Source organism: Acanthaster planci, linkage group LG15 (genome assembly GCF_054643075.1).
Source record: "Acanthaster planci isolate LZ-2023a linkage group LG15, COTS_SCS, whole genome shotgun sequence".
In the NCBI taxonomy this organism is placed as follows: domain Eukaryota; kingdom Metazoa; phylum Echinodermata; class Asteroidea; order Valvatida; family Acanthasteridae; genus Acanthaster; species Acanthaster planci.
This window is the reverse complement of record NC_141791.1, coordinates 14,275,104-14,290,950: the sequence shown is the minus strand read 5'-3', so window position 1 is coordinate 14,290,950 and position 15,847 is coordinate 14,275,104. Positions and strand designations below refer to the sequence as shown.

The 15,847-nt window shown below is 39.4% G+C and overlaps 2 protein-coding genes across 6 annotated transcripts in view; one reads left to right on the top strand and one right to left on the bottom strand.

Annotated features, from left to right (window-relative positions):
- Positions 1-5,034, bottom strand: part of LOC110978908 (uncharacterized) — a 30,576-nt gene extending 25,542 nt beyond the window's left edge. The window contains exons 1-6 of one of the 4 annotated variants that reach the window (XM_087146790.1): positions 4,892-5,034; positions 4,006-4,170; positions 3,691-3,810; positions 2,906-2,965; positions 1,224-1,382; positions 399-497 (exon numbers count right to left, since the gene is read on the bottom strand). In XM_087146790.1, coding sequence (XP_087002916.1) covers positions 399-497; positions 1,224-1,382; positions 2,906-2,965; positions 3,691-3,810; positions 4,006-4,170; positions 4,892-4,927 — 639 coding nt within the window. In that variant the 5' untranslated portion in view covers positions 4,928-5,034. The remainder of the gene's footprint in view (positions 1-398; positions 498-1,223; positions 1,383-2,905; positions 2,966-3,690; positions 3,811-4,005; positions 4,171-4,891) is intronic. The other 3 variants (XM_087146787.1, XM_087146788.1, XM_087146789.1) reach the window with 3 other exon arrangements.
- Positions 5,035-5,083: 49 nt separating this feature from the next.
- Positions 5,084-15,691, top strand: ufl1 (UFM1 specific ligase 1). 2 transcript variants are annotated; one of them, XM_022234130.2, is made up of 19 exons: positions 5,084-5,230; positions 6,312-6,457; positions 6,701-6,729; positions 6,883-6,980; positions 7,415-7,529; positions 8,022-8,152; positions 8,450-8,508; positions 8,698-8,844; positions 9,299-9,474; positions 10,466-10,642; positions 10,803-10,920; positions 11,237-11,359; positions 11,746-11,872; positions 12,186-12,352; positions 13,199-13,332; positions 13,552-13,632; positions 13,906-13,997; positions 14,096-14,230; positions 14,431-15,691. In XM_022234130.2, the coding sequence occupies exons 1-19, from the start codon at positions 5,151-5,153 to the stop codon at positions 14,696-14,698; spliced, it is 2,403 nt and encodes an 800-aa protein (XP_022089822.2). In that variant the 5' UTR covers positions 5,084-5,150; the 3' UTR covers positions 14,699-15,691. The 2 variants fall into 2 exon arrangements, with proteins under 2 accessions (XP_022089822.2, XP_022089821.2); XM_022234129.2 differs by having other exon boundaries at positions 12,186-12,358.
- The last annotated feature ends 156 nt before the right edge of the window (positions 15,692-15,847 follow it).

Here is a 15,847-nt window from a genome sequence, read left to right as displayed (position 1 = left end):
TGCGGTTCCTAGCGAAACCAGCTGCCGCGTGATGCATACAATGTTAATCACAACATGGCTTGTCCACAGAGGGCATTTTCATCCAAGAACGATTTCAGTTTCACGTCCATGTATCATGTCTCACAGCTGGTACGCGTTAAAAGAGAGCGCTGCCATGGACATGGCTCACGCAACGTGCACTGCACTGACAGTTTGGGTAGGTCGGATAAGTCATCTTACGGTACATGCACAAGATTACATGGTCAGTTTCCAATAATACATAGGCGTGTCAAAATTGCAATTTGGCAGAAATTTTACAAGCAGAAACAAAGTGAAAAAGGGAAAATTTTCTGCCAAAATGGGGAGGATTGGGAGGACTGGATGAAGAAAAATCTATGATGCTGGGACTTTGACTTTACCTGGTGGAGTTTTGTCCGAGGCAGGTTTTCCAGGAAGGTGTTGTCATGATTCAAGGAAGACTTCTCAAATCGTTTCTTCACTTTGTGTGACTCCCTCTTCTGTAAGAAACCAAATGCAAAGATCCATTTTCCTTCATCCAATGGGATTAACACCTCAAGTCCAAACTGAAGGACACAACATGATGAGAACAGGGGTCTTTTATACCAAAACCTGGTCAGTGTAAGTCCTAACTTACAGGAGAAAAAAAACTACCCGTACATACTCTTAGTCTTGCTGACTGTCCAGGGTAATTCCAAACATTTTGGACTCTTGTAACTGGTACCTCGAGTCCCAAACAAACAGGAAAATATGCTTGTGCAAGAAACCAAATCCACTGTTCCTTAGCATGGTGCAATAAAAATATGTCTGAAGAACATAGCTGGCATTCATTCCCGATTTCTTCACTTTGCAATCCCAAGACTACTTCACTGTTTACAGCCTGATCGTTGAAACTGTACTACCGTGAGATGACACCTGACTTTCTTACCCCAAAAAGCTGCTGGAGACAGGTTTTTTTACCCGTAAATTTTTCAACCTTGCAATTGTGCTTTGACCCAACCAAGCATGACCCCTTAATACATTAACCACGGAAGTGCACACGCCCTCCGTGGAACAACTAAGGAAAATTTGGTGTGTTTCCAAATCATTCAGCGTCAAGTAGTTAAAACCTGTCTAATGAACTATTGAAGACATCAATTTTGTCATGTCCATTTTATCAAGGGGAGAGTTAAAAGTTGGCCTAATATTAAGTTTTTTCACGATGACAGCCAAGTCCTTAGCCTTACTTCTTTCAGTTCTTTCATGAGAATCTTTCGGTTCAGCTGGTCTGTCCGTCTCTGAATCTCTCTCCTTTGGTCTTCTACTCGGTCATTCAGCTTGCTCATGTAGACTGTGTAGTAGTGGTTCCGAAGCTTTGTCAGATCATCCAAAACACCCATATGGCGCTGAATAACAAAATGAAAAATACAAATGTAAGTATACATTCCACATCATAAGGATTTTATTCGGTCAAACTGTTAGCTAACTTATGAAATGTGCAGAGAAAGAAATTAAATGTGAGATTAGAAGCCTTGGAAAGCCTTAGAAAAAAATCTATGAAACATCAAAAATATGTAGATGTATCGAGCCTGGAATTACATGGCGATTCTAGGGGTCATGACCTTTGCAGTAATGACTCGGTCACGCTGCCATCTTGAAAAAATCCCTTCATCAAAATGCACTTCCTCAAAAAGAATCAAACTGCTAACCCATACATGTACTAAAACCTCTTCAATGTGAAAATGTGATCACATAGAAATTATGAAAGTTCAAGTGACAAAGCACACGTAATTTCCCTCAACTGAAAATGTATCTCCTTGGAATCAAGGAAAAGCAGCAAAACTATTTACCATGACCTCAAACTCAAAATACTAACAAAAAATGTAACAAAAACTCTAATAGTTAACAGTTGATGAATGTTCCCAACAAGAATGCAGGAACAAAACAAGATGAGCAGATGAATATGTGATCCTCCACCAATATGATGAGAAGTCCACTCAAACCTCTCTCAGACATTTATAACAGGAACCTCATACATGTACATGTATTATCAGGAATGAAAGCAATGAAAAACAAATGACTTGGACCAGTCAATGTCCTTTTAAACAGAATGTTGTGTTAACAGTGCTATTATTGATGAAATCTTGACATTTATACATGTACATGACCACACCCCACATAGGATATTTGATTTGAATACATTCAGCTTACAATCTGATGTAGTTCAGTTTGATATCCTGACAAATACAATGTACTGGGAACAATGCAGATGAAAACTTGGAAAGCTTTACCTTAACATCACACTCATGAGCTTTGCTCACATGTAAAAAGGACCAACTTACAACTCTTACAAAATGCTAGTGATGAGCAATTTCCTTGAGAGTAATTGACTCTTTCCACTCCAAGAAGACAACTTGCTGCCTAAAAAAAGCTAGAACTCCAAAAAAAGTAGCATCCCTACGAAAACGTATGGCAAATTGGTGGCACACTGTGCAGTAGAGTGCTAGAATTGTTTGACTGTGCAGTGAAGTGCTAGAATTGTTTGACTGTGCAGTGGAGTGCTAGAATTGTTTGACTGTGCAGTGAAGTGCTAGAATTGTTTGACTGTGCAGTGAAGTGCTAGAATTGTTTGACTGTGCAGTGGAGTGCTAGAATTGTTTGACTGTGCAGTGGAGTGCTAGAATTGTTTGACTGTGCAGTGGAGTGCTAGAATTGTTTGACTGTGCGGTGAAGTGCTAGAATTGTTTGACTGTGTAGTGGAGTTACTTGACACTATGACAGTACTCTACAACTTAGCCAAATATAAGAGTACATTTAAAAAAGGACAAGGAATATGTTAAGTTGCAACAAACGAACAAATACAAACTTAAACACAACCTCAGTTACACATGCATGTATTCAACACCTGTTTTACACTCATCCATCTTACCAACATCAAGGTTTTCAAGCGCTGATATACATCCTTGTTAGTCTCTCCAGCAAGTATGCACTGTCGGTTTTTTATAGTACCCAGCATCCAAATTAAGAAGCATGCAAAGATTATTCAGACAAAATGGACAATGATTAGGCTTAGGAAAATACCCCATGATATGCAGAGAGTGTTAATCAATGCATGCAAAAATGACACAAAAGCAAAACTTTTTAAAGCTATATCACATTTAGTATAACTGATTCAGTAATTTAGTAATTTTAGATTCAGTAATTTATGGCAATGATTGGTGTTCTTAACATCATAGGCTTACATCTCACTTCCAGCATGCAAATTAACAAATTTAGGATTTTCAAGATAAGGAAAATCAGGATCAGAGCTCACAGGTGGGATGCGGTGGGTGGAGGTGGGGAAGAGATGGGGAAAGATCAGGCTAAAGGTGGGGGAACGGGTTAGGGAAGGGGTGGGATGTGGCCAGGGGCAAGATTATTCAGAGCAGAGGAGGGCAACAGTGTCAAGAATCCTTTATCTACACAGACACTGATCCCTAGACGAGAAAATAAAGTAAAATATCAGGATGTATCATATCTAAGCACACAATGGAGCTGGCAGTGTACGGTATGTATTGTAAGAAAAACCTAACAATGTATTGTTGAGCAAGTGAACTTGAACACAGCTACTTGAAATCAAGACTAACACATATGACAGCTGAAATCAAGACTAGCAGGTATGAAAGATGAAGGGTAGAGGACGATTAAGCCATGCACTGACTATACAACAATTACCTCTCGAAGTTCTCGCAGTCGCCTAGTTTCCTTGTCTTCTGTTTCATATGGATCCAAACTCGCTGACATCTCTCGTCGTTTTCTGGATTTCTTCCTCTTGGTCTTTTCCTGTTTTTCCAGCTGTACAAAAAAATTCCTCATGTCAAGAATGCTTCCGCGGTTCCAGGAAATAAGATCCAATTCAGCTTTTTAAATAAATCAGAGCACATCATGAATAGAACCTTTTAAAAATAGGTTCAACCAGTCTTCAGTCTTTCTCCAAGGTTTTTCTCTATAATGCTGTAATATGACATTACTAAGCTAACTATTTCTTGCCTCAAATTGGACCCGTTGTTCCTCAGTTGATACAGGAACCCCAGGGTTGTATAGGAACTTTGTCCTTGTTATGTTGTAAGATGACCCTGAGCTTACTCTCCTTCCATTTCTATCAACTGGTGTGGTTTCAGACAGAAACTTCACATTTGATTCAGTCTTCTTTTGCTGCAATTACACCAATGGAACGCAAAAATATAAACATATAGAAAGTAAATAAGAATTACTTGTAAACATCTAAGCCATTACTCCAGATGTGAGGAAAAAAAGCTGAATACAGAGGGCCTGTCATGCACGGGGCCTTCATGCATTTTTGTCATCTGGTCATTGTCCGACAAAGACCATGATGACTGAATGGCTGATTTCTTTCAAATTAGTTTCAATTTCATACACTAGCCTACTTCCAGAACTGTAAGGTTTATGCAAACCATAGATGGCAAAGTAAAAAAATCATATCAGACATGGCACTACTCCGGTTTGCATGAAATTTCTATGCCGTTACACCAATTTGCCCCTAAGTATTTTCGTGATCGTGATGATAAGAAAAGTGGAGTCGGATGCAACATTTTTTCTCATTTTAGTTAAAAAGATGCTTCTAAAAATCACACCACCACGACGTTTTAATGACCGCGCCGAACTGTGGTGAGTTACCATGGTCCATGACGGTCACATGCACACTTGACCATGTTGACATGCTGCTTGACCATGTTAACTTTCCATGCTTGCTCAGCCTGTACTGTGGGACCAAGGAAGGGGTGAGGTAAGCTAGAAAGCAAAGCTTTGAATCCTCAAAAGTCAAACTGAATGCTACTAACTGCGAAACCGATGTGCTTTTTGATGTACAACCAGAAACTGCTATTTTCTAACCATAGGGCAAGGACTGACTTACGTTCACACGACGCACTTCGTTGCTGTCGGCCGCCATTTTGAATGTTTGTAGCAACTGCAAAGTGGAAGCTGTTTTATGTCCCAATTTTACCTCTGTGCCCGTGCTGCATACAACAGTCGTATACTCTTAATTGATTGACGGTTCAAAGGTGAAACTTTTGGGACACGTTCGCTTGAACAGCTGGTACCCTTCATTCTGCATTCTGATGAATCAAACGTTGTGGTAAAGGAAATAGGGAACCAGTGATGGTGCAGTAAACATGGCGAGCTCGGAGTGGGAAGAAGTGAAGCGGCTCGCAGCAGATTTTCAACGAGTTCAGCTGACTAGCTCTGTACAAAAGTAAGATAATGGCTGGATGCTGCTAGTCAGGAATATGCCACCAGATTTCGCGAATGTAAAAATCACAAGATACCTGTATCCATTAAAAAGCAGTGTTTGACCATGTCACACAGCATGCACAGTCCTAGTGTTGACGGTTGATGAGGGTAGCTGTATACAACATGATATATGCAATCTCACGTATGAAGCTGTTACGCCCCAACTATAGCATGAGTCCCAACTATAGTTGGGCCCGTCAAAACTGCACTACAGTGCTTCAGTTGGGCCGGCCCAACTACAGCAGGTCCTGTGTGCATGATGTGCCCAGCATGTGCCAAAGTTGTTTACAAATGTCATGTCATCGGTGATACTGATAGGGCTAGATGAAGTGCCACATTTTAGATGAATTGTGTCAAGTGTGAGACACATTGACTTGGATAACGTTGAGACATTTCCCACAGACATTGGTCAACAATAGTTGGGCCAGCCCAACTGCAGCACTACAGGTGGGACTGTCCCATAGTTGGGACTTATGCTATAGTTTGGGTGTAACAAAGCCAAACCACGGTTCACACCATGCATAATGCATAACATCTAGATGCTCAACCAACCATAAAAACTTCACGTGTGAAATTAGGCTCCTATAACATTCAGGCTTTATTTTCCTCAAAGAAAAACCTCCCTGCCAAAGGGAGTATACAAAGACAGGTGCAGATTCCGCGGGGGTACACACTAAAAGAAAAAGATGGAATAAAAATAGCAAAAGTAATAACAATACAAAAGATGGCATCCTACATGTCCTGCTGGTACGACAGGTATAAAGGTAGTGCATCAGTAACAGTGTAATGCATTACCTATGTGTTTATCTGTCCACAACTATTTAGGCTTGATCCTTCCATTGCCCCACCATGACCACCTGGAAGATTTCCTAGATTTGCCCCCGAAAGGCCAGGCATGCCAGAGGGATACTTATGCTGAAAAGGAGAAAGTCTTTTTATTCACAGTGCAGAGAACCAAACTTAGCACGTGCGCGTCTTCATTTGCACTATAATTTATGATAATACATGTGTTTACTGATGCTGTTGCATTCAATTCTATACAGGTTATCTGAACGAAACTGTATTGAGATCGTCAATAAGTTGATCGAGCTGAAACTGATTGAGGTGATTTACACATTGGATGGAAAGGAGTATCTTACCCCTGCTCAACTTAGCAAAGAAATCTTAGATGAATTGATATACCATGGAGGTAATTCAACAAACCTACATCTGTTCTACTCTGCTGCTGTTGGCAGAATTTTGTCTTTTGAAACTGTCAGTTTCGCTAAATCTATCTAGAGCATTAGGTGGCAATATCCTTCATGTATTAAAATTCACTTGTCCAACTCTGGTGGACATAATAAGTCAACTTTTATAAATTGTCTCCTTTCTATTATATTACTGTTATTCAAGGAATATTTCTTCTGATGACATTTGTTTTATTTCTACACAGGACGGATCAACCTGGTGGATTTACAACAGGTAATATTCAGTAATTTCATTTTTTGCCTTTACATTTGGATAATGAAGACTCCAACTCAAGACTTGCTTCATTGGAATGATCATCCACTCAGTAAATTTTGTGTTCAATTCAAATCAGAGTGTAATGGTCAATGTACAACCATCTTATTGCAGATTCTTGGTGTTGACTTCTCTCACATTGAAGCCAAAGCTAACGAGCTCGTTAAGCATGATCGATCACTGCACATGGTACTTGGCCAGCTGGTTACAAGGTATCTTAATGTTTCTGTTATTGCTGTCTGTATAGTTTCATTCGGCAACCATAATCAGAAGCCATTACTGCTGTTGTACAATGCTCGTGGACAGGGGCTACGCACTGCATGCAGCTCTGTGACCAATACAGTGCTGTGATTTGCAAACGTGCATTTCAGTTATAAGAATTTATGTGTGAGATACAGTAACACCACAGTTATGACATCTATCAAGTAGTTTCTACCAAAAAGAATTGGCGTGCTGATTGACTTTGTCTAAGAATGCTTTGAGCAGGATTTTTCCTTGAATATGGAGAATTCTGGCATCAAAACTTCCCTTAGGTCATATGAGTTGCCTTCTAGGAATTTTGTAATTACTCAACAGATGCTGTGACAATTCCCATTATCTTGTCCTATTATTCACTCCTCCCATCATTTATTCCCCGCCCCCCTAGAGACTACATGGACCAACTGTCAGAGGACATCAATGACCAGCTACAAGAAGCTGGTCAGGTGACCGTTGCTGAGTTGACTAAGTCACATGACCTACCTGCAAGCTTCCTTTCAGAGGCAAGAAGCTTTGGGTTTTGTTTTGTTTTTGAGGGCAAGATGTTGTTTCTGATCTGTTTTGGTTTAGTTGTTGCTGTGATCATAACAAAGTAGTTGAGTGTCTTACAAGTTTGTCTCAAATTTTGTACACCCTATAGATTTCTCCTCCTGTCACATTTATTTGACCAGAAACTTGTTCCCCGTGGTTCAACTGTTACTTTGAAAGCATCTCTAAGTCAACAGTGGTATGGTCATGCACTGTTCAGAACCAGCCTTTTGCTGTAGGGGTCCTGTACTGTACAGTATGATGATGGCATTTGATACTAATTCATAGCATGTTCACTGATGATAATTAGACTCATAAAGTCGGCTGTTGAAGACAAGCCAAAGAAAAGAGAAACATTATTTATACCACTTGCATGCAGGGCCCCCAAGTCATGAGCAGGGAACCAGGGAACTATGAGCTATAGATAAGCCTTTCGGTTCCAACCAATTCTGACTCTAACCTTGTAGATGATTGAAGCTCGTCTAGGCACTGTAATACAAGGACAGATGGATATCTACGATCCTGGAGTCATCTTCACGAAAGCATTCATTGAGAGGCATACAGCACAGATACGGGGTGCTTTCAGTGCTGTCACAAGGTATTAATGGTCACATTCCTTCCAGTTAAATATTTTTTGTCAGCTTTGTACACATCTTTGCTGTTTGTAATATTGAAAGCGTGATGACTTACACAGTGTTGTTAGACTTGAAGATCTTCGACATACGCAAGAATATTTTAAAGTTTACATGTAAGTACCCTCAAATGCTCATAAAACCACACTTGTCATAGTGGGCTAATTTCTGGGGTTAGTCTGATGCAGATCATCAGATTAGAGTGATTAGCAGGTTTGTCATATTCAGGGATTTTCATCTTTCTGGTTCACATTGTTGTGCAGGCCAACACCAGTCATCACCATTCTCAACCAATTCAAGTTTCCGGAGAAGCTATTTTTTGGTAAGTCATTATTGGATGGAAATGCATTGTTCGGGGGAAAATGCCAGTGACAGCAGAGAGAGTATATCACCAACCATTGATTGAGAGGAGTATATTTAGGACCTCAATTGTGCCATGGAGAGAGTGTGCAAGCTGTCTGTCATTTGTGAATACCTATGGTAACAAAGTCATCCTCTGGTATCCATTCAGGTTGCCTTCAAGATTTAGTCGACAAGGGACGTCTGAATGGGTCCATTGTGGGAGGTCGCCAAGACAAAGCTGTGTACGTTCCTGACCTCTATGCCAAGACACAGAATGCTTGGGTGGATTCGTTCCATGCACAGAACGGATACCTTGGTGAGTCGCACGGCAGAAAGGTGCCACTGAGCTAAAAAGAAGCACATTGGATATCATTCAATAACAGCAATATGCTGGCGCGAGGTTGGTCTAATCAGTGGAGTCGTATGCCAACCGGCATGCACTTAACATGCTCACACTTAAAGCTATCTCTTTTTGAAACACCAATTTGGCTCGCTGCATTGATGTATGTAGACCGAAAAGCGCCCTCTTGCACTCTGCAGTGGTCCAGAGAGGTTTTTAACATTGTATTTATTACATCAAGTTTTTATCAACTTTACAGAATGCGACATGCACTTTGTGACAAGTTTAAGCAAAATTTAGTAACTTTATTCCACATTTTTTAAAAAATATTTGTGGCATATTGATCAAAAAAGATAAGGAATTAGATCTTTGGAGACAATATATGGATCCTTTAAATGACTCCGACTAACAATCTGACCTTTATTTGTAGAATACGATGCTCTTGCTAGACTTGGCATCACAGACGCCAAACTTTACATCAAGAGACGCTTTAAATCGGAGAGTCTTTTGTTCTTGTCATCATGCTGTGTGGGGAGTCAGCTTCGTGACAGGGTGGACGCTAGCATTGATGAGGCTTTGTCTACAGGAACGTGGATTGACATAGTGGTAATTTCACAAAACTTGGTGTAAATTGGCACCATATGGAAGCGTTGTACCACAGATTTAAGCTATAGCTTTGCAATATTCTTACATGCCACTTTATGAAACGTTGCTTTGCTGCACAATGTTTGAATTTTATTGATCAATTACATTCTTAGCTTTGGCAACATTACAGCAGTCATTAAACAGTCATTCATAAATACCTCAGACAGTCTCCCTATTCAACATCATGCGAATTGACCTTGTGCTAACATTTGATAATGCCCGCTGAGAAGTGATAATGCCCGCTGCGTAAATAATGCACTAGCACCTGGATACCAGACAGTTTAATTGATTGTAATTGGTCAACAGTCTGTGTGCACGTGGCTTGTCACGCTTGTGCCAAGTCCGTATAAGGAGATTCTTTTAGACAACTATTAAAAAAATGGATGGGAATGATCAGAATAATGGAAGTAAAATTTTACAACAAAATCATTGGAAATCCGTCATATATTGACTTCTCTTGACTCTCTGACTAAAAAGGTTATTCATGAAAGGGAATAAAATGTGCTTGGTTGGTCTTAAACTAACATCTAAGACTGGCTCAAGAGACTGAACTCTGATTATGCCCTCAGCTGCAACTCCGGCATTAGTCCATTCTCCTGAGCCAGTCTTAGACACACCTTTAAGACCAGTCCAGCACATGTTTATTCCCTCAGTGAACCATCATTGAATTAGCTCCAGCCTCCATTTGGAAAATGCTCTAACCTTGTCTTTGTCGGGACAGGGCAGAATATTTCACAATTCTCTCAACCAATCAAGCTTTTCATTACCTGCAGACAAAAAAAATTGTATGTTTCTTATAGAAGCCATTTCAAGAACATCTGTGGACTTTAAAGTTTATGGTGAACTAGCCTTGGAGAGATGCTTTAAATTATGATATTAAGTATTTAACTTGTTATTGGTGTAATGAAATCAGTGATAATTTTTGTTGAGCTGTGTGTCTTTTTCCCATCAGCCTTTGCTTCCATCTTCCTTTACCATGGATGATATCCACCAGCTACTGCAGCAATGCATGAAGGGAAGGGGGAAATCAGGAGCAAGGATTCTGTGTAAGACGATTGTCTGTAGTGAGAAGTTCCTGTCAGAATGTCGGGGCTTGTTTGATGAGCTCATGTCTGAAAAAGCTGAGAAGGTGAGATTTAAGGAGTGAATGTGTCAAAAATACATTGGGAACCGACAAATCACAAATTTCATTTTTTCTCAGCTACCAAGCCAAATAGTGTAAACTTGTCTTGCAAACTCGCATATGAAAACACATTTAATGGTTCAACTTGGCACCTTATTTCTCACAGGATGCTAAAAGTGCTCCACAGTTGTTGTTACAAGTTGACAAGAAAGCTGTTGCAGCTGTCACCAGAGGAGCTGAAGGCAAAAAAGACAAGAAAGAGGAGAGAAGAAACAAAGCAGCAAGTAGGCGGAGTCTTCTCCTCATCTCATGTTTTATTCATGACTTTTTTCTTACAATAATTTGAGACTCCTGCTTTCACATAATGACTGGAGATTGTTTTTCTTGCTTTGTTCCAGGTAATCTCTTCTAAACATCAAAGGTTTTTGTCCAACTTTGGAAGGATCTTTTTTAAGTTGCAAATTAATGAGGCTGTTCTATTAAGAACCAACAGACCAACCTTTTGAACATGGTTAGGCATAGTTTGTTGATTTAGAGCTGTCTGCGGCCTCAGCCGAGATTGCCACAATGATTGATAGGCTGTTTGTGCTATAATTACAGCTGGAGGAGGAAGCAGTGGCAATAAAGGAGGTGGACAAGGCATCTCGAGAGAAATTAAGACCAAGAAAGTGAAGAAGGGACGAGGGAGGGATATTGAGGAAAAAGAAGAGGAAGACATCTCAGGTAAGACAAGCTTTTAATTAGTTCATCCAGATCTCAGGTTGACACACACTTAATTGGCTAGTCCAAGTTAAGGCTATCATTCAAAATCTTTTGGAGGTTGTTTAATTTGGTACTTGACAAATCCAATTTTAACTGTTAAACAGGATAGACTCAGGGGAATGATGTAATAAATCAAATAACAGCAGGGAAGCATTAAAGGCAGCACTTATGTCACACAATATTTTAACTGGTGACCTGTTCATGCTGAGTGAAGAAGTTGAAATTGAAGCCAATCTTGCTATTGCAACTATTGGAGAACTCTCAACCAAACTGTTCTTTATGGTAATATGTTTTGCATTCCCACATTCTTGTTTGCAATGATTCATTTCTGTGTTTTTGGTCACCAGCGTCCCGTGGGTACCAGTCAGATGAGCTTCCATTCATGTCCATTGAGGAGATTGAGGAAGTCCTTAGTAAGTCATTTACTGATTGCCCAGAGGAACTTCACTCAGAGTTGGCTGAAGACCTTTACAGGTACCATGAGATATCTAGTAGAGTAATTATTCCTTTCAGAAACAAAATTCAGACGAGCTATCAGTTAATTATCACAGATTTGGTAAACATTTTCAATAATATCGCTGTTCATTTCATGGATGTTCATGTAAGAAATTTTGTTGCAAACTAACTCGTAAGTCATTTCACAGTTGTCATTCTCATTTGTTTCAGTGAAGTTTCTGGTACTTCCTAAAGCCTTGATCTCAAGTTAGTAAGAAAGAAGAGTAACTTTGTTCGTTTGTCACTTCCAATATTTTCACCCTGAGTTCCAAATTTTACTTTGCTTCCTCAGACCTCTTCACAGGGCCTACCAGGATGTTGCCAAGTCTGTCTTTCTCTCAGCAGCTGGTTCTTCAGACAGCTCCAAGCGACGCAAGAACCGAGGTGAGGTACAAGACAAGATCAACGGACTTGTCAACAACGTCAGACTGTTTGAGAAAGGAGTCAGACAGTTTCTAGGTAGGGGTGAGTTGGTGCATCGCTTGCTTCTTGTTTTTTAGTTCGCCAAAAGTTCTGTTTATGCTTTTCAAGTTTCTGTTGCTTATGCAGCTGGTAAGCGTGTTTAAAAACTTAACAAAAGTGGCACATTTTCCATTTAAATGCTACTTGAAAGCATGTAACTTCTTGTTTTTTGTTTCACCAAACCATCAAAGATTCATTTTGTTTTAGATTTCTTTAGATTGTGAACATTCTTTGAACCACATGCATGCTTCTGTTTTGCATTGTCAAGCTGTCTTACATGAAGGTACCTGGGCATGTATGGTTTTGTCTTTTCTTTCAGTATTTATAAAACAACTTTATGCATGAAACATTAGTTTGTTGATTTGAAAGAGTGCAAATGCTACCAAAAGTCTTTAATAATGCTAGAACTATGGGAAATGGAATGCTAACACAGATGTACAATGAACAAATATACCAATTGGCCAACTCTGCAATTTGCCGTGAAATTACTTGCTGTGCAATGTTTGTAGGGAGGGAAGATGTCATTGCAAATGTTATTCCATGCTCAGTAGTGGCTCAAATTCACTGCTCAAATCCAAAGTTTTTCCTGTCTTAAATTTAGTGGTTTGTTTCAATGAGTCTTAATTGTCAACTTGTCCAACAATGGATGGCCTTTTTAAAATTAGAATATCTTATTTTTTTCATTTTATTCCCTCTCCTCATTAGCACCGAACAAAGAAATGACAACAGACCCTCCAATTTACAAAGTTGGGAAGCTATTTAAGGCTGAGAATTTACTTTTATATAATCTTTCATACATCAGACATGGATGATTTTTATAAATTGTTCATGGTTTCTTCACAGATGAAGATTTAGAGAACCAGTTGTCCAAATACTTAATAAGAACACTGTGCACAGACATCACCAATCTGCTTCTCAGTGCTGTAACAAGCGAGAATTTAATGTCAGAAGTCAACCCGACAACTCTCAATGCTGAGGTGAGTATAAGGCATCATCCAAATCTGAACTGACAGAGTGTGGAATTTTTCATGTTTTCCATTGTATACAAATACACAGTTTGACACATAATCCGTACCAGATGAATTCCAAAGAATAGTGTTCAACGGTTTACATCAGAATCAAATGTATTTTGCACGTACATGTACTTTGATTTAACCAACTCGTTGTTTTATTAAAAATCTGCTGTTGATTTTTAGACTCGGGCCGGGATACTGGTGAAACTGAAAGATGAATTACGACAACCGCTCACTAAGCTGCACAACAGCTTGAATGGCAAGGTATGTACAAAGAAGACAGCCAACCACATTTGACTTACAAGCAAAACAGCTTAAAGAAAATAACACATCCATGTCTTATTTATGAAACAGGCAACATTTTCTGTAGTCCCCAGAGCACATAGGGTAATATTTTCAGGCAGTTTGTGAACAAACTTTAAGCTTAAACATTGAAAGTATACTGCATTTCAAACAACAGACCCTGCTGAATTATTATAGCCTGTTACAAGCTAACAAGCCCTGAAGGAAGTGTTTTATTTGTGTGGTGTCTTGCAGGACCTTGGGGAATTCCTTTCAACTTTAGAGCGGGCATGTGAATCCAATAAATGTGACATCATGCTCAAGAAACTGGACAAGAAGAAAGAAAGGTGATTCTTGTTAAACTACTTTGAAGACTTTCCCTGTAGCTATTTTATGACATTAATTTCATGGTATTCCCCCCCCCCCATTTTTATCAATCTAACAGACAGCTAGTTTTCAACCATCGCCAAGCCTTGCGGGAACAACTTCAGAATGAAACAGACCCAGCCATGGCATTACACCTAGCCGTCGTACTTGCATTCCAGAATAGTACACAGTGTATGCTACATGCACCGGGCAAGTGAGTATTGTCCAGACTAGTTTACATTCTAGGCAGTGAATCTACCTAATATGGGGGGGGGCTGTCAAAGTAGAGCTTGATTGTCAGTTGATGAAATATTAATTGATATACTGTTCCAGACTTCACACGTTTAGTGCTTGCTTTATCAGTGCACATAGGCTTCTGGGAAATATCATACATATTTGTGTTATCTTTTTCAGGCTCGTTCCTCAACTCATCTCGTTCCTGAACACTCATCTGACATCCACCAACTACTCACTGCTGCTGCGATACCAAGGCCTGGTTCAGAAACACCTGGGTCTGAGCAGAGACCGAGACCAGCAGCATGGAGATAAGAGTCCCACAGCTGACAGTAACAAAGAGGATGAGGCTGTCTCAGAAATCGCAACACAGCTAGAACATCTCCTGTCTGATGTGAAAGAGATCGCACTGACAAAGAAAAGCACAAGTACTGCTGCTGAAACATAGGCTTTATCGAAATCTGTTGTCTAGAGCTAGGTCTAGATCTTCACTCCATTGTGACACGGTCATAGCCTCTCAACTTTCAACTTGAACATTTTTGTTGACTCAGGAGTTTTAATTACTTTAAAAACTCATGTATTCTTGAAGAGGATGCTGCTTATAAACAGCATTTTGCTAACAGAGCCCTTATTATGGCAAGAATACATAAAACAGCAAGCATAACAAAAGGTGTGCTAATCTCAGAACTGACTGTGCCCGCAATATTGACAAGACAAAAGACTTTTCTGTTCACAAACAGGTTCAAGCTTATCAAGCCTGGGAAGGACATGTATGCTTAACATAAATTAACTGTGCTTAGGCACAGCTTTACTGGAAAACATTTTGTAGCTTCAGGAAATAAACCCAGGATCTATGAAATGATTGGCATTGAAAATGTTTGAATTTCTCGGTTTTAAGTATTTCATTGTTACAAGACATAATGACGTAAGTCTTATGTTGATGAACAAGAAAAGGAAGGCCTTTATAACTGGTCAGTGATGAATGTAAAGCTTTCTTTGGAATGTGAAAAAATGAAATGTTTTTCCTCGGCCTCGTCTCTTTAAAATGAAGTGATAGCGTGGTTTAATTGCTGACTTTGCAGTACAAGTTACATTTCATTTCTCCATACATTTTGGGAATGGGATTGAAATCAATTTAATATTTCATTTTTTTCTTCATTTTCAAAATCAGGCTGTTAAAGAATGCGCTCATTTTTCGAATTAAATAAATTCAGTAAAATATTGAACTAATGAATGTCTTGTAGGCCTACAATATTGTTTTTGTGCCCATGAAACTTCAAAAGTTGTGAAAAATAGTGCCTGTCCTGGGCAGACGATGCATTATAAAGACTAGTCTCTAATTCCTTGACAGTAGGACTGATGACATCTTTAATTAATTTATGCTTGTTTATTTTTGTGTGTCATTTCGGAAGGGGAATACAAGAAGTGTTATTTGAATTCACATTGTCAGTGTTTCTCAAACAGTAAAGCCGATTTTAAGGTAAGGGTTGATAACCCAATATTTATTGGATGATTACAAAAGGGCTGTATGTTCATAAGACTGAACTGAAATATTCCTTCCTATATGAAAATGCGCTTAAAATAAATCTCCATAAAA